We start from the raw sequence: 20237 nt of genomic DNA, 5'->3' as shown, positions 1-20237 counted from the left end.
ACATACATCTAAGTAAGGAATGGATTAAGAATACATATACATATACACTACCATTCCAAAGTTTGGGGTCACTTAGAAATGTCCTTGTTTTTGAAAGACAAGCAAATGTTTTGTCCATTGAAATAACATCAAATTTATCAGAAATACAGTGTAGACATTGTTAATGTTGTAAATGACTATTTTAGCTGGAAACGGCAGATTTTTTATAGAATATCTACATAGGTGTACAGAGGCCCATTATGAGCAACCATCACTCCTGTGTTCCAATGGCACGTTGTGTTAGCTAATCCAAGTTGAACATTTTAAAAGGCTAATTGATCATTAGAAAACCCTTTTGCAGTTAGATTAGAACAGCTGAAAACTGTTGTTCTGATTAAATAAGCAATAAAACTGGCCTTCTTTAGACTAGGTGAGTATATAGAGCATCAGCATTTGTGGGTTCGATTAGAGGCTCAAAATGGCCAGAATAACTGAGCAAGAGGACAAGTACATTAGAGTGTCTAGTATGAGAAACAGACTTCCTGGACCCCAGGAAGAGTAGCTACTGCTTTGGCAGCAGCTAATGGGGATCCATAATAAATACAAATACAAGTCCTCAACTTGCAGCTATATTAAATAGTACCCGCAAAACACCAGTCTCAACGTCAACACTGAAGAGGCGACTCCGGGATGCTGGCCTTCCAGGCAGAGTTCCTCTGTCCAGTGTCTATGTTCTTTTCCCCATCTGAATCTTTTATTTTTATTGGCCAGCCTGAGATATGGCTTTTTCTTTGCAACACTGCCTAGAAGGCCAGCATCCCGGAGTCGCCTCTTCACTGTTGACATTGAGACTGGTGTTTTGCGGGTACTATTTAATGAAGCTGCCAGTTGAGGACTTGTGAGGCATCTGTTTCTCAAACTAGACACTCTAATGTACTTGTCCTTTTGCTCAGTTGTGCACTGGGGCCTCCCACTCCTATTCTGGTTAGAGCCAGTTTGCGCTTCTGTGAAGGGAGTAGTACACAGCGTTGTACGAGATCTTCAGTTTCTTGGCAATTTCTCGCATGGAATAGCCTTCATTTCTCAGAACAAGAATAGACTGATGAGTTTCAGATGAAATGTCTTTGTTTCTGGCCATTTTAAGCCTCTAATCGAACCCACAAATGCTGATGCTCTAGATACTCAACTAGTCTAAAGAAGGCCAGTTTTATTGCTTCTTTAATCAGCACTACAGTTTTCAGCTGTGATAACATAATTGCAAAAGGGTTTTCTCATGATCAATTAGCCTTTTGAAAATGATAAACTTGGATTAACTAACACAACGTGCCATTGGAACACAGGAGTGATGGTTGCTGATAATGGGCCTCTGTACGCCTATGTATAGTAGATATTCCATAAAAGTCTGCCATTTCCAGCTACAATATTAATTTACAACATTAACAATGTCTACACTGTATTTCTGATAAATTTGATGTTATTTTAATGGACAAAAAATTTGCTTTTCTTTCAAAAACAATGACATTTCTAAGTGACCCCAAACTTTTGAATGGTAGTGTATGTCAGAGCGGCATTGGACTAAGATACAGTGGCATAGTATAGAGTACAGTATATACATATGAGATGGGTGATGCAATATTTACAAACAATTAAAGTGACTAAGATACCGCAGAATAGTACAGAGTACAGTTTACACATATGAGATGAGTAATGCAAGATACGGATACATTATTAAAGTGGCTAGTGTTTCATTTCCTTAAAGTGGCCAGTGATTCCTAATCTATGTCTATAGGCAGCATCCTCTGATGTGCTGGAGATGGCTGTTTAACAGTCAGTGGTGTAGTATAGAATACAATACAGTATATACATATGAAATGGGTGATGCAATATGTAAACACAATTTAAAAGTGACTAAGATACGGTAGAATAGTGTGGAGTGCAGTTTACACATAAGAGATGAGTAATGCTAGATACGGAACAATATTAAAGTGGCTAGTGATCCATTTCTAAAAGTGGCCAGTGATTCCTAATCTATGTCTATAGGCAGCCACCTCTGATGTGCTAGTGATGGCTGTTTATCAGTCTGATGGCCCTAAGATAGAAGCTGTTTTTCAGTCTCTCGGTTCCAGCTTTGATGCACCTGTACTGACCTTGCCTTCTGGATGATAGCAGGGTGAACAGGCAGTGGCTCGGGTGGTTGATGTCATTGATGATCTTTTTGGCCTCCTATGGCATCGGATGCTGTAGGTGTCCAGGAGGGCGGGAAGTTTGCCGCCGGTAATGCGTTGGGCAGACTGCACCACCCTCTGGAGAGCTTTGCGGTTGTGGGCGGTGCAGTTGCCGTACCAGGCAGTGATACAGCCCGACAGGATGCTCTCAATTGTGCATCTGTAAAAGTTTGTGAGGGTTTTAGGTGTTAAGTCACATTTTTTTAGCCTCCTGAGGTTGAGGAGGCGCTGTTGCGCCTTCTTCACCACACTGTCTATGTGGGTGGACCATTTCAGTTTGTCAGTGAGCCGAGGTCCCATCAATGTGGATAGGGGGGTGCTCCCTCTGCTGTTTCCTGAAGTCCACGATCATCTCCTTAGTTCTGTTGATGTTGAGTGAGAGGTTATTTTACTGGCACCACACTCACAGAGCCCTCACCTCCTCCCTGTAGGCTCTCTCGTCGTTGTTGGTAATCAAGCCTACTACTGTTGTGTCGTCTGCAAACTTGATGATTGAGTTGGAGGTGTGCTTGGCCACGCAATCATGGGTGAACAGGGAGTACAGGAGGGGGCTGAGCACGCACCCTTGTGGGGCCCCAGTGTTGAGGATCAGCAAAGAGGAGGTGTTGTTTCCTACCTTCATCACCTGGAAGCGGCCCGTCAGGAAATCCAGAACCCAATTGCACAGGGCGGGGTTGAGACCCAGGGCCTCCAGCTTGATGATGAGCTTGGAGGGTACTATGGTGTTGAATGCTGAGCTCTAGTCAATGAACAGCATTCTTACATAGGTATTCCTCTTGTCCAGATGGGACAGGGCAGTGTGCAGTGTGGTGGCGATTGCATCGTCTGTGGATCTATTGGGGAGGTAAGCAAATTGAAGTGGGTCTAGGGTGGCAGGTAAGGTGGAGGTGATATGATCCTTGACTAGTCTATCAAAACACTTCATGATGACAGAGGTGAGTGCAACGGGGCGATAGTCATTTAGTTCAATTACCTTTGTTTTCTTAGGTACAGGGACAATGGTGGCCATCTTGAAGCATGTGGGGACAATAGACTGGGATAGGGAGAGAGTGAATATATCTGTGAACACACCAGCCAGCTGGTCTGCGCATGCTCTGAGGACATGGCTAGGGATACCATCTGGGCCAGCAGCCTTGCGAGGGTTAACATGCTTAAATGTCTTACTCACGTCAGCCACGGAAAAGGAAAGCCCAAAGTCCTTGATAGCGGGCCGCGTCAGTGGCACTGTATTATCCTCAAAGCAAGCGAAGAAGGTGTTCAGCCTGTCCGGAAGCAAGACGTCGGTGGCTGGTTTTCCTTTTATAATCCGTGATTGTCTGTAGACCCTGCCACATACGTCTGGTGTCTGAGCCGTTGAACTGGGACTCAACTTTGTCCCTATACCGATGTTTAGCCTGCTTGATTGCTTTGCGGAGGGAATAACTACACTGTGTGTATTCTTCCATATTCCCAGTCTTCTTGCCCTGGTTAAATGCAGTGGTTTGCGCTTTCAGTTTTGCGCGAATACTCCCATCTATCCACGGTTTCTGGTTGGGGTAGGTTTTAATAGTCACAGTGGGTACAACATCTCCTATGCACTTCCTGATAAACTCATTCACCGTATCGGTATATGTGTCGATATTATTTTCTGAAGCTACTCTGAACATATCCCAGTCCGCGTGATCAAAATAATCTTGAAGCGTGGATTCCGATTGGTCAGACTAGCGTTGAATAGTCCTCACCATGGGTGCTTCGTGTTTGAGCTTCTGTCTATAGGAGGGGAGGAGCAAGATGGAATCGTGGTCCGATTTGCTGAATGGAGGGCGGGGGAGGGCCTTATATACATTGTGCGTGGGTCGCTATATATTTCTTAGTAGAAAGGTCATTCGGGACCAGTCAGTCATGCTTATGCAATGGCTTATTCAAACCCAACTCAGCTTCAAACATACACACACACACTGAAATCACAATACAATATATTAAAATGCACATTACATATGTTATCACAACCACCAACGTCAAGCGTGTGTGTGTGCTAATATCTGTCTCCATGTGGTCAGGATCTCTCGACAGTGACTCCCATCACCCTGACTGTGGATCCACACGGATACTTTCTTCACTGGACTGATCAGAACAAGGTACACACATGCACACACACAGATATAGACACACAGAGGAGATGACACCATGCTCTCTCACACGTTGGGACTCCTACTGTGTATCCTGCTTCTTCTTGCTGGGGCTTAGTCACCCTGTGTGTGTGTGTGTGTGTGTGTGTGTGTGTGTGTGTGTGTGTGTGTGTGTGTGTGTGTGTGTGTGTGTGTGTGTGTGTGTGTGTGTGTGTGTGTGTGTGTGTGTGTGTGTGTGTGTGTGTGTGTGTGTGTTGATTAGCGCCTGTGTGTGTCCCCCTGTGTGTGTGTATTGATTAGAGTGAGTGATGAATATTATAACATCCCTCTCACTCCTTTTCTCATGTCTTTACTCTCTCGCTCTCTTTGCCTCTATCTCTCCTGTAGGAGACAGAGTTTTTAGACATCACCCATATAAAGGATGCCAGAACAGGGAAGAGCACCAAAACACCAAAGGTACTTAACCCCCATGACATCCAAACCCTTGACCCAGGTGTGTCAAATCGAGCTCCTTTTGGTTTACATCATTACCTTTGATTCAGTCTGATTCAGCCAATTAACAATACAAATCAGTAACACTGATAAATTAAACACCAGGTGGAAATTTAAAAAAAAATTGCCCTTGAGGACTGGAGACGACACCCATGGTCTAACCTTTGAACCTGACCTCTAACCCTGACCTGCTGTCCCCCCTAGGAGGCGAAGCTGCGTGAGCTGCTTGATGTGGGGAACCTGGTCGGTCGTATAGAGAACCGTCTGTTGACCGTAGTCACAGGAGCGGACATGGTCAACATCACATACCTCAACTTCATGGCCCTGCAAGAGGAAGAGGCCACGGTACACACACATACATATTCACACACACACACACACACAGACAGACACACACAGACACACACACACACACAGAATGTTCCTCCCTCTCTCTTTGTGTTGTATAGAAGTGGGCTGAGGAGCTGTTCTCCCTGGCCTCCAACCTGCTGAGTCACAACATGAACAGAGAAACCAGTCTGGAGAAAGCGTGAGTCTATCAGGAAAATTATTTTTGGAGCTGAATCTGCAGTAGGTTAAACAGTGGTCCTCCCAGGCATATTTGTTATTGTTTTGGTTTTGTTCATGAAAGGAGGAAAGGAGCATCCAGTGTCATGGTAACCTTTCTGTTCTATCATGCAATGAGGTGCAATGTTGTCCAAATGAGAAATAACAGTGTTCGTTGTTTTAAGCAACGTCTTTTTTGTTGTAATATCGTAAACGGAAGTGGCAGTTTCATCGCTACGAATTCCAGCTTTAAAGGGAAACGTTGGTGTCAGCCTGATTTGTGATAGCGATGGAGATCACTGGAAATGTAGGCGTGACAGAGGTGTGTTTATTCTTCAGTTTCTCGCTCCCTTTTTCCCAATCTTTCTCTAACAGGTACGTCAGACTGACCTTGCAGCCAAACTCAGAGGGGCGGATCCCAGTGAAGAAGTGAGTAAATCCCATTGGTTCCTCAATATATTTAGGGGGTCGTCCTGAGCAAGGCGTTGTGCAGAATCATTGATCTATATAAATCACCTTGTATCCTAAATAACCACTAATTATGGGATCAAGTTTTGTGAATCTGTGCAGCGCTCAGAGATAAAGGACTCATCTTTATAATGTGCCATTATAGCGTCTGTGACAGCATGGGCAGCGCCAATGGAGCTATAACCCATAGGAATCCCCACCCAGTTAACTACTTTGACTACTTTAAATGGTGGACGCATGGGGGAAGCCCTGAATGGCGCTGCCAATGCCAAAATGGCCTTTTGGCCACTAGAGGCCTCTATCATTCTCTATGGCAGCACTTTGCTCAGGGCCCATCCCTTCGAACACTGATCATCACTCCCGTGTCTGCTGAATCCTGTAGGATGTGATTGATCGATATTACGCATGTCCCGCCCCTTTTACCCAGCATTGTCCGCATGTTCTCAGCAGACAAAAAGAGAGTGGAGACGGCCTTGGAACACTGCAACTTACCCTTTGGACGGGTATACATTATAACTATGGAATATTATACAATATAACAAACTATACAATATTGAAACTGGAAGTACTGGTGGTATTTTAAGTGGTAGTTCTTTCCTCCCACATTCAAGCCAACTATTAAAATCATAACTTCTTGAGACCTGACTCATCTCAGTGGTATTTGTGTTCCTTTGCAGAGCAACTCTATTCCCCTTGAGGACTTCACTCCTGACGTTTACAGATCTTTCCTCTCCCACCTATGTCCTCGGCCAGAACTCAGCTCAGTCTTCTCTCAGCAGTAAGTACTATCAGTACCTCCTGGCCTCAACTCTAAACCCTGACCCTTTCTGACCCTTTCCCACATCTGTCCTCGGCCAGAACTCAGCTGTCTAAAATCAAATCAAATCAAATCAAATCAAATCAAATTTATTAGTCACATACACATGGTTAGCAGATGTTAATGCGAGTGTAGCGAAATGCTTGTGCTTCTAGTTCCGACAATGCAGTAATAACCAACAGTAATCTAACCTAACAATTCCACACTACTACCTTACACACACACACAAGTGTAAAGGGATAAAGAATATGTACATAAAGATATATGGATGAGTGGTGGTACAGAACGGCATGGCAGATGCAGTAGATGGTATAGAGTACGGTATATACATATGAGATGAGTACTGTAGGGTATGTAAACATAAAGTGGCATAGTTTAAAGTGGCTAGTGGTACATGTATTGCATAAAGATGGCAAGATGCAGTAGATGATATAGAGTACAGTATATATACATATGAGATGGGTAATGTAGGGTATGTAAACATTGTATTAAGTGGCATTGCTTAAAGTGGCTAGTGGTACATTTTTACATAATTTCCATCAATTCCCATTTTTAAAGTGGCTGGAGTTGAGTCAGTATGTTGGCAGCGGCCGCTAAATGTTAGTGGTGGCTGTTTAACAGTCTGATGGCCTTGAGATAGAAGCTGTTTTTCAGTCTCTCGGTCCCTGCTTTGATGCACCTGTACTGACCTCGCCTTCTGGATGATAGCGGGGTGAACAGGCAGTGGCTTGGGTGGTTGTTGTCCTTGATGATCTTTATGGCCTTCCTGTGACATCGGGTGGTGTAGGTGTCCTGGAGGGCAGGTAGTTTGCCCCTGGTGATGCGTTCTGCAGACCTCACTACCCTCTGGAGAGCCTTACGGTTGTGGGCGGAGCAGTTGCCGTACCAGGCGGTGATACAGCCCGACAGGATGCTCTCGATTGTGCATCTGTAGAAGTTTGTGAGTGCTTTTGGTGACAAGCCGAATTTCTTCAGCCTCCTGAGGTTGAAGAGGCGCTGCTGCGCCTTCTTCACAACGCTGTCTGTGTGGGTGGACCAGTTCAGTTTGTCCGTGATGTGTACACCGAGGAACTTAAAACTTTCCACCTTCTCCACTACTGACCCGTCGATGTGGATAGGGGGGTGCTCCCTCTGCTGTTTCCTGAAGTCCACAATCATCTCCTTTGTTTTGTTGACGTTGAGTATGAGGTTATTTTCCTGACACCACACTCCGAGGGCCCTCACCTCCTCCCTGTAGGCCGTCTCGTCGTTGTTGGTGATCAAGCCTACCACTGTAGTGTCATCCGCAAACTTGATGATTGAGTTGGAGGCGTGCATGGCCACGCAGTCGTGGGTGAACAGGGAGTACAGGAGAGGGCTCAGAACGCACCCTTGTGGGGCCCCAGTGTTGAGGATCAGCGGGGTGGAGATGTTGTTACCTACCCTCACCACCTGGGGGCGGCCCGTCAGGAAGTCCAGGACCCAGTTGCACAGGGCGGGGTCGAGACCCAGGGTCTCCTTCACTGCAGCAACTTCTCTCAACAGTATGTACTGTCACTAATTCCTGACTCTCTCTCGCTCTCTCTTTCTGCAGGGGTGCTAAGGGTGCTTACCTGTCTGTGGATCAGATGACAGAGTTTATTAACGAGAGGCAGAGAGATCCTCGTCTGAATGAGATTCTGTATCCTCCTCTCAGACCCTCTCAGACACAGACCCTGATGGAGAAATATGAATTCAACCAGAGCCTGCTCAAACAAGGTGTGCATGCATTTGTGCCTGGGTGTAAACTTGAGTGTGTGCATGATTGTGTGAGTGTGTATAACCCTCCTTTGTGTGGGTGTGTGTGTCCTGTAGGGCTGATCACATTGGAGGGGTTCAGCAGATACCTGGTGTCTGATGAGAATGGAGTGATTCCTCCTGAGAAGCTAGACCAGTCTGAAGACATGACCTTCCCTCTGTCTCACTACTTCATCAACTCCTCACACAACACCTACCTCACAGGTACACACAAACGTGCACACATGAGCACACGCACACACCTATGATTTGACTCGCACACAACCGCACTTGGAAGCTGATGACAAATCTACTTCATCTGTGTGTATGTATATTTATAAATGTGGTGTGTGTGTGTGTATGTATATTTATAAATGTGTGTGTCTGTGTACAGTTGAAGTCGGAAGTTTACATACACCTTAGCCAAATACATTTAAACTCCGTTTTTCACAATTCCTGACATTTAATCCTAGTAAAAAAGTCCCTCTCTTAGGTCAGTTAGGATCACCAGTTTATTTTAAGAATGTGAAATGTCAGAATAATAGTAGAGAGAATTATTTATTTCAGCTTTTATTTCTTTCATCACATTCCCAGTGGGTCAGAAGTTTACATACACTCAATTAGTATTTGGTAGCATTGCCTTTAAATTGTTTAACTTGGGTCAAACACTTTGGGTAGCCATTCACAAGTTCCCACAATAAGTTGGGTGAATTTTGGCCCATTCCTCCTGACAGAGCTGGTGTAAATGAGTCAGGTTTGTAGGCCTCCTTGCTCGCACACACCTTTTCAGTTCTGCCACACATTTTCTATAGGATTGAGGTCAGGGCTTTGTGATGGCCACTGAAATACCTTGACTTTGTTGTCCTTAAGCCATTTTGCCACAACTTTGGAAGTATGCTTGAGGTCAATGTCCATTTGGAAGACCCATTTGCGACCAAGCTTTAACTTCCTGACTGATGTCTTGAGATGTTGCTTCAATATATCCACATCATTTTCCTGCCTCATGATGCCATCTATTTTGTGAAGTGCACCAGTCCCTCCTGCAGCAAAGCACCCCCACAACATGATGCTGCCACCCTCGTGCTTCACGGTTGGGATGATGTTCTTCGGCTTGCAAGCGTCCCCCTTTTTCCTCCAAACATAACAATGGGCATTATGGCCTAACAGTTGTATTTTTGTTCCATCAGACCAGAGGACATTTCTCCAAAAAGTACGATCTTTGTCCCCATGTGCAGTTGCAAACGGTAGTCTGGCTTTTTTATGGCGGTTTTGGAGCAGTGGCTTCTTCCATGCTGAGCGGACTTTCAGGTTATGCCGATATAGGACTCATTTTACTGTGGATATAGATACTTTTGTACCTGTTTCCTCCAGCATCTTCACACGGTCCTTTGCTGTTGTTCTGTGATTGATTTGCACTTTTCGCGCCAAAGTACATTCATGAGTGGTATGATGGCTGCGTGGTCCCATGGTGTTTATACTTGCGTACTATTGTTTGTACAGATGAACGTGGTACCTTCAGGCGTTTGGAAATTGCTCCCAAGGATAAACCAGACTTGTGGAGGTCTACAATTTTTTTCTGAGGTCTTGGCTGATTTCTTTTGATTTTCTCATGATGTCAAGCAAAGAGGCACTGAGTTTGAAGGTAGGCCTTGAAATACATCCACAGGTACACCTCCAATTGACTCAAATTATGTCAATCAGAAGCTTCTAAAGCCATGACATCATTTTCTGGAATTTTCCAAGCTGTTTAAATGCAGTCAACTTAGTGTATGTAAACTTCTGACCCACTGGAATTGTTATACAGTGAATTAAAAGTGAAATAATCTGTCTGTAAACAATTGTTGGAAAAAAAGTAGTATTTGTCCTAACCGACTTGCCAAAACTATAGTTTGTTAAAACTTCTTGTCAATAGGGGGGGGCGCTGTTTTCACTTTGGAAAAAATCGTTCCCAATTTAAACGGCCTCGTACTCTATTCTAGATCATACAATATGCATATTATTATTACTATTGGATAGAAAACACTCTCAAGTTTCTAAAACTGTTTGAATTATATCTGTGAGTAAAACAGAACTCATTTGGCAGCAAACTTCCTGACAGGAAGTGAAAATTCTGAAAATGGGGCTCTGTTTCAGGGCCTGCCTATTCAACTGGCTTATATTTATCGATATACATGCACTTCATACGCCTTCCACTAGATGTCAACAGGCAGTGGAAGGTGGAATGGGGTGTCTAGCTTGATCTGAGGTCGAATGAGAGCTTTTGGAGTGGCAGGTCAGGAATTTCCTTTGTCTACCAAGGCGCGAGGCGGAGCTCGACATTAGCTTCTGAAAAGCTTTCGGTTTACATGGCGAATATCTCCGGCTCTGATTTTATTTGATACATGTGATAATAACATCGTAAAGTAGGTTTTTTCAACCGAGTTTTATCAGTTTATTCAACGTTTATTGGGACTTTTGGAGTTTTCCATTCTTTGCGTCACGAGAGGGTGGGAACGTTATCAACCTTGGCTAGCATTGTGGCGCGAATTCGACAGAAGAAAAGGACATTCTAAAACCAAACAACAATTTATTCTGGACCAAGGACTCCTTGTACAAGATTCTGATGGAAGCTCAGCAAAAGTAAGAACAATTTATGATGTTATTTCGTATTTCTGTGGAAAATGTTGATTCCTATTCTCCGCCGTTTTGGTGAGCGATGTCTCGTAATAACGCAAGCTGTATGTTATGGTAAAGATATTTTTTTAAATCTAGCATGGCGGTTGCATTAAGAACCAGTGTATCTTTCATTTGCCATACAACAAGTATTTTTATGTAAAGTTTATGATGAGTTCTTTGGTCAGATTAGGTGAGTGTCCAAAATAGCTCCGGACATTCTGGGGAAATGTTGCTACATATTCACAATGTATAACCACGGTTTGCAGCTCTAAATATGCACATTTTCGAACAAAACATAAGTGTATTGTATAACCTGATGTTATAAGACTGTCATCTGATGAAGTTGTTCAAGGTTAGTGATTAATGTTATATCTTTTGCTGGTTTTTGCGATAGGTTCCTTTTGCGGTGAATAAATGCATTTGTGTGTTTGGCTATTGTGGTAAGCTAATATAATTCTATATTGTGTTTTCACTGTAAAACACTTAAAAAATCGGAAATATTGGCTGGATTCACAAGATGTTTATCTTTCATTTGCTGTACACCATGTATTTTTCATAAATGTTTTATGATGAGTATTTATGTATTTCACGTTGCTCACTGTAATTATTCTGGCTGCTTCGGTGCTATTTGTGATGGTAGCTGCAATGTAAAACTATGATTTATACCTCAAATATGCACATTTTTCGGACAAAACATAAATGTATTGTATAACATGTTATAAGACTGTCATCTGATGAAGTTGTTTCTTGGTTAGTGACTAATTATATCTCTATTTGGTCGGTTTTGTGATAGCTACCTATGCGGTAGAAACATGGTGAAAATATGCGGTTGAGTCTTTGGCTATTGTGGTTAGCTAATAGAAATACATATTGTGTTTTCGCTGTAAAACATTTTAAAAATCGGAAATGATGGCTGGATTCACAAGATGTTTATCTTTCATTTGCTGTATTGGACTTGTGATTTCATGAAAATTATATTATATGATATCCCTGTCCCGTTAGGCTAGGCTATGCTAGTCAGCTTTTTTGATGAGGATGATCCCGGATCCGGGATGGGTATCACTGAAAGGTTTTAACAAGAGATTTGTGGAGTGGTTGAAAAATGAGTTTTAATGACTCCAACCTAAGAGTAGTAAACTTCCAACTTCACCTGTATATTTACAAATGTGTGTTTGTATCTGTGTATGTATATTTATAAATGTGTGTGTGTCTCTGTGTGTATGTATATTTATCAAATCAAAGTTTATTTGTCACGTGTGCCGAATACAGCAGGTGTAGACCTTACAGTGAAATGCTTACTTACAGGCTCTAACCAATAGTGCGAAAAAAAAGGTATGTGTGTGTGTAGGTAAGTAAAGAAATAAAACAACAGTAAAAAGACATTTGAAAATAATAGTAGCAAGGCTATATACAGACACTGGTTAGTCAGGCTTATTGAGGTATTATGTACATGTAGGTACATGTACATGACTATATGCATATATGATAAACAGAGAGTAGCAGTAGCGTAAAAAGAGGGGTTGGCGGGTGGTGGGACACAATGCAGATAGCCCGGTTAGCCAATGTGCGGGAGCACTGGTGGGTCGGGCCAATTGAGGTAGTATGTACATGAATGTATAGTTAAAGTGACTATGCATATATGATAAACAGAGAGTAGCAGCAGCGTAAAAGAGTGGTTGGGTGGGGGGGGCACACAATGCAAATAGTCCGGGTAACCATTTGGTTACCTGTTCAGGAGTCTTATGGCTTGGGGGTAAAAACTGTTGAGAAGCCTTTTTGTCCTAGACTTGGCACTCCGGTACCGCTTGCCATGCGGTAGTAGAGAGAACAGTCTATGACTGGGGTGGCTGGGGTCTTTGACAATTTTTAGGGCCTTCCTCTGACACCGCCTGTTGTAGAGGTCCTGGATGGTAGGCAGGTTTGCCCCAGGGATGTACTGGCCCGTACGCACTACCCTCTGAAGTGCCTTGCGGTCGGAGGCCGAGCAATTGCCGTACCAGGCAGTGATGCAACCGGTCAGGATGCTCTCGATGTTGCAGCTGTAGAACCTTTTGAGGATCTCAGGACCCATGCCAAATCTTTTTAGTTTCCTGAGGGGGAATGGGCTTTGTCGTGCCCTCTTCACGACTGTCTTGGTGTTTGGACCATTCTAGTTTTTTGGTGATGTGGACATCAAGGAACTTGAAGCTCTCAACCTGCTCCACTACAGCCCCGTGGATGAGAATGTGGGCGTGCACGGTGCTCCTTTTCCTGTAGTCCACAATCATCTCCTTAGTCTTGGTTACGTTGAGGGATAGGTTGTTATTCTGGCACCACCCGGCCAGGTCTCTGACCTCCTCCCTATAGGCTGTCTCGTCGTTGTCAGTGATCAGGCCTACCACTGTTGTGTCGTCTGCAAACTTATCACAACTGTTGTGTCGTCTGCAAACTTAATGATGGTGTTGGAGTCGTGCCTGGCCATGCAGTCGTGGGTGAACAGGGAGTACAGGAGGGGACTGAGCACGCTCCCCTGGGGATCTACAGTGTTGAGGATCAGCATGGCAGATGTGTTGCTACCTACCCTCACCACCTAGGGGCGGCCCATCAGGAAGTCCAGGATCCAGTCGCAGAGGGAGGTGTTTAGTCCCAGGTTCCTTAGCTTAGTGATGAGCTTTGAGGGTACTATGGTGTTGAACGATGAGCTGTAGTCGATGAATAACATTCTCATATAGCTGTTCCTTTTGTCCAGGTGGGAAAGGGCAGTGTGGAGTGCAATAGAGATTGCATCATCTGTGGATCTGTTTGGGCAGTATGCAAATTGGACTGGGTCTAGGGTTTCTGGGATAATGGTGTTGATGTGAGCCATTACCAGCCTTTCAAAGAACTTCATGGCTACGGACGTGAGTGCTACGGGTATGTAGTCATTTAGGCAGGTTGCCTTTGTGTTCTTGGGCACAGGGACTATGGTGGTCTGCTTGAAACATGTTGGTATTACAGACTCAATCAGGGACATGTTGAAAATGTCAGTGAAGACACCTGCCAGTTGGTCAGCACATGCCCGGAGCACACGTCCTGGTAATCCATCTGGCCCCGCAGCCTTGTGTATGTTGAACTGTTTAAAGGTCTTACTCACGTCGGCTACGGAGAGCGTGATCACACAGTCGTCCGGAACAGCTGATGGTCTCATGCATGCCTCAGTGTTGCTTGCCTCGAAGCGAGCATAGAAGTGATTTAGCTCGTCTGGTAGGCTCGTGTCACTGGGCAGCTCACGGCTGTGCTTCCCTTTTGTAGTCTGTAATAGTTTGCAAGCCCTGCCACATCCGACGAGCGTCAGAGCCGGTGTAGTATGATTCAATCTTAGCCCAGTATTGACGCTTTGCCTGTTTGATGGTACGTCGCAGGGCATAGCGGGATTTCTTGTAAGCTTCCGGGTTAGAGTCCCGCACCTTGAAAGCGGCAGCTCTACCCTTTAGCTCAGTGCGAATGTTGCCTGTAATCCATGACTTCTGGTTGGGGTATGTACCTACAGTCACTGTGGGGACGACATCCTCGATGCACTTATTGATAAAGCCAGTGACTGATGTGGTGTATTCCTCAATGTCATCGGAAGAATCCCGGAACATGTTCCAGTCTGTGATAGCAAAACAGTCCTGTCGTTTAGCATCTGCTTCATCTGACCACTTTTTTATAGACCGAGTCACTGGTGCTTCCTGCTTTAATTTTTGCTTGTAAGCAGGAACCAGGAGGACAGAGTTGTGGCCGGATTTACCAAATGGAGGGCGAGGGAGAGCTTTGTACGCGTCTCTGTGTGTGGAGTACAGGTGATCTAGAATTTTTCCCCTCTGGTTGCACATTTAACATGTTGATAGAGATTTGGTAGAACTGATTTAAGTTTCCCTGCATTAAAGTCTCCGGCCACTAGGAGCGCCAACTCTGGGTGAGTGGTTTCCTGTTTGCTTATTTCCTTATACAGCTGAGTGCAGTCTTAGTGCCAGCATCTGTTTGTGGTGGTAAATAAACAGCCACGAGAAGTATAGCTGAGAACTCTCTAGGCAAGTAGTGTGGCCTGCAATTTATCACAATATACTCTACTTCAGGCGAGCAAAATCTAGAGACATCCTTAGATTTCGTGCACCAGCTGTTGTTTTATGCACAGACCGCCCCCCCCTCGTCTTACCGGAGTGTGCTGTTCTATCCTGCTGGTGCAGCGTATATCCCGCTAGCTGAATATCCATGTCGTCATTCAGCCACGATTCTGTGAAACATAAGATATTACAGTTTTGATGTCCCGTTGGTAGGATATTCGTGATCGTACCTCGTCTAATTTATTGTCCACTGATTGCATGTTGGCGAGTAATATTGACGGTAACGGCAGCTTTCCCAGTCGCCTTCGCCGGGTCCTGACCAGGCATCCGGCTCTTCGTCCTCTGTACCTGCGTCGCTTCCTCTTGCGAATAACTGGGATGTCGACCCTGCCGGGTGTTTGGAGAATATCGTGTGAGTCTTGCTTGTTGTTGAAAAACTCTTTGTCTAATCCGGGGTGAGTGATCGCTGTCCTGATATCCAGAAGCTATTTTCTGCCGTAAGATACGGTTGCAGAAACATTATGTATGAAAAAAACCACATAATAGCACAATTGGCTGGGCGCCCGTAAAACTGCTGCCATTTCTTCCTGCGCCATTTTCTTTCCATATGTATATATATAAATGTGTGTGTATCTGTGTGTATGTATATTTATAAATGTGGTGTGTGTATATCTGTGTGTATGTATATTTATAAATGTGATGTGTGTGTCTGTGTGTGTGTAGCGGGGCAGCTGGCAGGAAGTTCATCAGTGGAGATGTACCGTCAGGTGATGTTGGCAGGTTGTCGCTGTGTGGAGTTGGACTGTTGGAAAGGACGGACCGCAGAGGAGGAACCAGTCATCACGCACGGCTTCACCATGACCTCAGAGATCTGCTTTAAGGTACACATACGCAACCACACACACACACACACAAACATATGCATGCTCTGAAAACTCCTGCGTCAAAGCTAACTCCATTCCTAATCTAAGGCTAGAATAGTCTTTGCAACAAATTAAAAAAGAATCCTGCTTGCCTTGTCCACGTGCTTCTAAAACATTGCATTTTATACTGATATAGTCTATAACTGATAACTTCTATACATGTACATAAAATAACCAACTACTATAACATCTCCTTTTGCTCTACAGGAGGTGATTGAGGCCATCGCTGAGTGTGCTTTTAAAACCTCTCCTTTTCCTGTCATCCTGTCCTTTGAAAACCATGTGGACTCGTGAGTAAACATAGAGATGAATAGGCGAATATACTAGAACATCTTTGGTGAACTGCTCCTGACCCATGACCTCTAATCCTAACAGGCCAAAGCAACAAGCCAAGATGGCAGAATACTGTAGGTCAATTTTTGGAGATGCACTACTGATAGACCCACTGGAGAAATATCCTGTACGTTTTTAGCACACTCACACACACTCACACACCCATCCACATCCACACCGATACCCACAAACATGTACGCATGCACACGCGCTCTGATATGTGTGTGTGTGCGGTGGGGGGTGGGTTGGTGTGTGTGTGTGTGTGTGTGTGTGTGTGTGTGTGTGTGTGTGTGTGTGTGTGTGTGTGTGTGTGTGTTCGTCTGTTAGCTGGAGTCTGGGGTACCCTTGCCAAGTCCTCAGGAGCTGATGGGTAAGATCCTCATCAAGAACAAGAAATCCCACAAGCCCCCGGCTGCCCATGGCAACAAGCAACTGGCAGAGCATCCAGCCAACCAGGACGCAGCAGAGGAACAGGCAACAGATGAACCCTCATCTCCTAGCAACATCACAGCCGGTGAGCCTGACTGCAAGTGTGCTCTAATGTATAAAAATTATGATAATAATAAAAATCATATTCATCATTTTCACCACTATCATTAGAGCTGGTGAAGGTCTCTAGAAGCCTTTTATAAGAGTCGGCGAACATTTGTCTCTTTTTGAGTTCATGAAAATGTAAACAGATTCTTCTCTTCTTTCGGGGGAAATAGAGGCTGAAGACGATGACGATGATGATGATGATGACTGTAAGAAGACTTCAGATGAAGTGAGTTCAGTAGCTTGCACTCTGCTACCATGGTTACTTGGTTACCCTTTAACACTGGTGATGTACTGTAGGTTAGAGGTGAAGGGTCAGGGTTGGGGTAACATGGCTGCCTGTTATGTGATGACTTTGTCTCCAGGGGACAGCAGAGGAACCGGAGGCCGTAGCTACAGAGGAGATGTCCACTCTGGTCAACTACATCCAGCCCACCAAGTTCAACTCCTTCGAGGCTTCCAAAAGTATGCTGGCTCACTGCAAATACACAAAGACGCACGCACAAACAAACACACACAAACACATAATAAACCATTATGTTCTTTCCCCAGAGGTTAATCGTAGCTATCAAATGTCATCATTTGTGGAGACTAAAGCTCTGGAGCACCTCACCAAGTCGCCCGTGGAGTTTGTGGAGTATCCTTAAGATTCAGCTGACCTGTAAATAACCCCAACTACAACCCTGAACCCGAACTCAACTCCAGTATTAGTTTGTCGTGTTGTTGATTACTTTCCTCTCAAGGGTCACGTTGCTCTATCTTAGCTTATTCCATTAAAGAATAGCTGCAGTTTAGTCTCATCAAAGCAGGTGACTATACAAAGGCTCTACTCTACTCACCGTAATGTAATGTCATGTAAATGTCTTTAACCTGTCCTCTCAGATATAACAAGCAGCAGTTGAGTCGTATCTACCCTAAAGGCACGAGGGTGGACTCCTCCAACTACATGCCACAACTCTTCTGGAATGCTGGCTGCCAGCTGGTGGCACTCAACTTCCAAACGATAGGTGAGACATTTTGATTGTGTTGCCCTCGATGTGATCTAATAAAATAAATTGTTCACAAACTATAGGTGAGGCAGCACTGCTTACTTTACCTATAACCACTGACCTCTCTTAACCTCTGACCTCCCCCTGACCTCTCTCTCGCTCTCTCTCCCAGACCTGTCTATGCAGTTGAACCTGGGCATGTATGAGTACAATGGGAAGAGCGGCTACAGACTGAAACCAGAGTTCATGAGAAGACCAGACAAACACTTTGACCCGTTCGCTGAGAGCACCGTGGACGGCATAGTGGCCAACACTGTCAAGGTCAAGGTAAGAGTTACAAAATACCATAACACAACACACTGTGGTTAACTAATTAACCAGTTAGTTTAGACTAAACTGGTGTTATGAAATGAGCTTCTCTCCTACAGATAATCTCAGGCCAGTTTCTGAGCGACAAGAAGGTAGGTGTGTACATAGAGCTGGACATGTTTGGTCTTCCTGTGGACACCAGGAGAAAAGCCCTGAAGACCAAGACGTCCCAGAGCAACGCTATAAACCCAGTCTGGGACGAAGAGCCAATTATCTTCAAGAAGGTGAGAAACAGTGACCAACTGGGTTTGAAACCAGGTCTCCTGCACGCCATAAAATGGGACTGTGTTAGCCCTCTGAGCTAAAACCTAGGGAATTCTTCAGGTCTCAACAAGCTGTATAACCATAGAACGCAAGTGTATAATATTGAAGAGTAACAGTATAACTGTATAACTGCGTAAAACTGTATTATTTTAACTGTATAATTGTGTATAATGTTAAAGTATATCCATGTATGACTGTGTATAATTGTGTTGTTGCAGGTGGTTCTCCCCACGTTGGCCTCTCTGAGAATCACTGCGTTTGAGGAAGGAGGAAAGTTCATAGGTCACCGTATTATCCCTGTGCCAGCCATACGGCCCGGTAAACATTCTATTTACCTATAAACAGTAAACACTGCCTCTGCAATGAGTTTGTCATCTCTTTCTCTATAGTCCCTATTGTCCTCTGTTGTTCTCAGGTTATTAACTGTGTTTTATCTATCTCAGGTTATCGCTACATCGGCCTGAGGAATGAGAAGAACCAGTCGCTGATTCTGCCTGCTGTGTTTGTCTACATTGAAGTGAAGGACTATGTCCCAGACACCTTTGCAGGTAGGTCTGGTATACGACAATGCCTATTAGACCTGGAGGTCTCTATGTAAGCTTAGTACCAGTTTAGAGTTCAGTTTGTCCACATAGTATCAAGGCTAATCCCTAATGTGTGTGTGTGTGTGTGTGTGTGTGTGTGTGTGTGTGTGTGTGTGTGTGTGTGTGTGTGTGTGTGTGGGTGTGGGTGTGGGTGTGGGTGTGGGTGTGGGTGTGTGTAGATGTAATCGAGGCGCTGTCTAACCCCATCCGGTATGTGAATCTCTTGGAGCAGCGGTCCCAACAGCTGGCTGCTCTCACTCTGGAGGAAGGGGAGGAGGAGACCAGCAAAGAGGTTTGTGGTCAAACTAGGGTTTTGTGGTTGAAAATTATGGACAGTAAAAACAATGTACGTATTTAGAAGTACCGTTACATTGCTATTGTTGTTGTGTTATTGTATTAAAGATTGAGGCTAATGCTGATCAACCCGGGCTTGCTGAGCCAAAAGCCAACTTACGATCTGCTCCTTTGGAGAACGGTCTCAGCCCCAGCCCTACCGTCACACCCAGAACTCTGACTAATACACCCCAGTCTGCAGCTACAGGTAACCCCTGACCCTGACCCACTAACTTCTATCTGCTATTGCCACACCCAAGACTGCTACAATGTCACTGCAGATGTATTGACATGAATGATTTTCTCATTAGGAACGGAGCACGCCAACCAATCAGTCACGCCAACCAATCATCATTTTCTAGTTGTTTCAGAACCAACCAAACCAGCGGCGAAGACTGAAAACATGGTGCAGAGCGTTCTGATAGGTCAGAGGGAGAAAGGGGGGAGGGGTTGTGTGTGTGTGTGGTGGTGGTGTGTTGTCAGTATAAGATGGTGTGTAGTCTATGTGTTCCACTGTGTGGTCTCTGCCTGTTCAGATATGGAGGCGGCCACACTAGAGGAGCTCAGGCAACACAAGCTGATAGTGCTGGAGCAGAAGAGACACTACAGGGAGATGAAGGATGTGGTGAAGAGACACCAGAAGAAGACTTTGGAGATGGTGAAGGAACAGACCACCAAGTACAACCAGGCTCAGAACCAACACACACGCAGACACAACGCTCTCCTGAAGACTAAACAACATGGTAAGACAAGGTAGGTAGGGTGGAGGGTAGGCAGATCTGGTAGAGTGTAGGGTTGT

At 44.7% G+C, this 20237-nt stretch overlaps 1 protein-coding gene across 8 annotated transcripts in view; it reads left to right on the top strand.

The window, feature by feature from the left end:
- Positions 1-20237, top strand: part of LOC139563787 (1-phosphatidylinositol 4,5-bisphosphate phosphodiesterase beta-1-like) — a 36590-nt gene that overhangs the window by 1235 nt on the left and 15118 nt on the right. For 6 of the 8 annotated variants that reach the window (XR_011672637.1, XR_011672635.1, XR_011672636.1 and 3 more), the window contains exons 2-26: positions 4244-4321; positions 4700-4768; positions 5009-5149; positions 5254-5333; positions 5726-5779; positions 6246-6321; positions 6496-6596; positions 8209-8372; positions 8469-8615; positions 15833-15990; positions 16240-16322; positions 16408-16492; positions 16693-16879; positions 17073-17128; positions 17265-17364; positions 17452-17536; positions 17782-17906; positions 18061-18215; positions 18317-18481; positions 18740-18839; positions 18965-19069; positions 19285-19397; positions 19508-19646; positions 19750-19863; positions 19975-20191. Coding sequence is in view for 5 of the 8 variants with exons in the window: in XM_071382697.1 (XP_071238798.1) it covers positions 4244-4321; positions 4700-4768; positions 5009-5149; positions 5254-5333; positions 5726-5779; positions 6246-6321; positions 6496-6596; positions 8209-8372; positions 8469-8615; positions 15833-15990; positions 16240-16322; positions 16408-16492; positions 16693-16879; positions 17073-17128; positions 17265-17364; positions 17452-17536; positions 17782-17906; positions 18061-18215; positions 18317-18481; positions 18740-18839; positions 18965-19069; positions 19285-19397; positions 19508-19646; positions 19750-19863; positions 19975-20191 (2897 nt within the window). In the remaining 3 variants the exon portion in view is untranslated. The remainder of the gene's footprint in view (positions 1-4243; positions 4322-4699; positions 4769-5008; positions 5150-5253; positions 5334-5725; positions 5780-6245; positions 6322-6495; positions 6597-8208; positions 8373-8468; positions 8616-15832; positions 15991-16239; positions 16323-16407; positions 16493-16692; positions 16880-17072; positions 17129-17264; positions 17365-17451; positions 17537-17781; positions 17907-18060; positions 18216-18316; positions 18482-18739; positions 18840-18964; positions 19070-19284; positions 19398-19507; positions 19647-19749; positions 19864-19974; positions 20192-20237) is intronic. The other 2 variants (XM_071382699.1, XM_071382700.1) reach the window with 2 other exon arrangements.

Source organism: Salvelinus alpinus, chromosome 34 (genome assembly GCF_045679555.1).
Source record: "Salvelinus alpinus chromosome 34, SLU_Salpinus.1, whole genome shotgun sequence".
In the NCBI taxonomy this organism is placed as follows: domain Eukaryota; kingdom Metazoa; phylum Chordata; class Actinopteri; order Salmoniformes; family Salmonidae; genus Salvelinus; species Salvelinus alpinus.
This window is presented reverse-complemented; position numbering and strand designations above follow the sequence as displayed.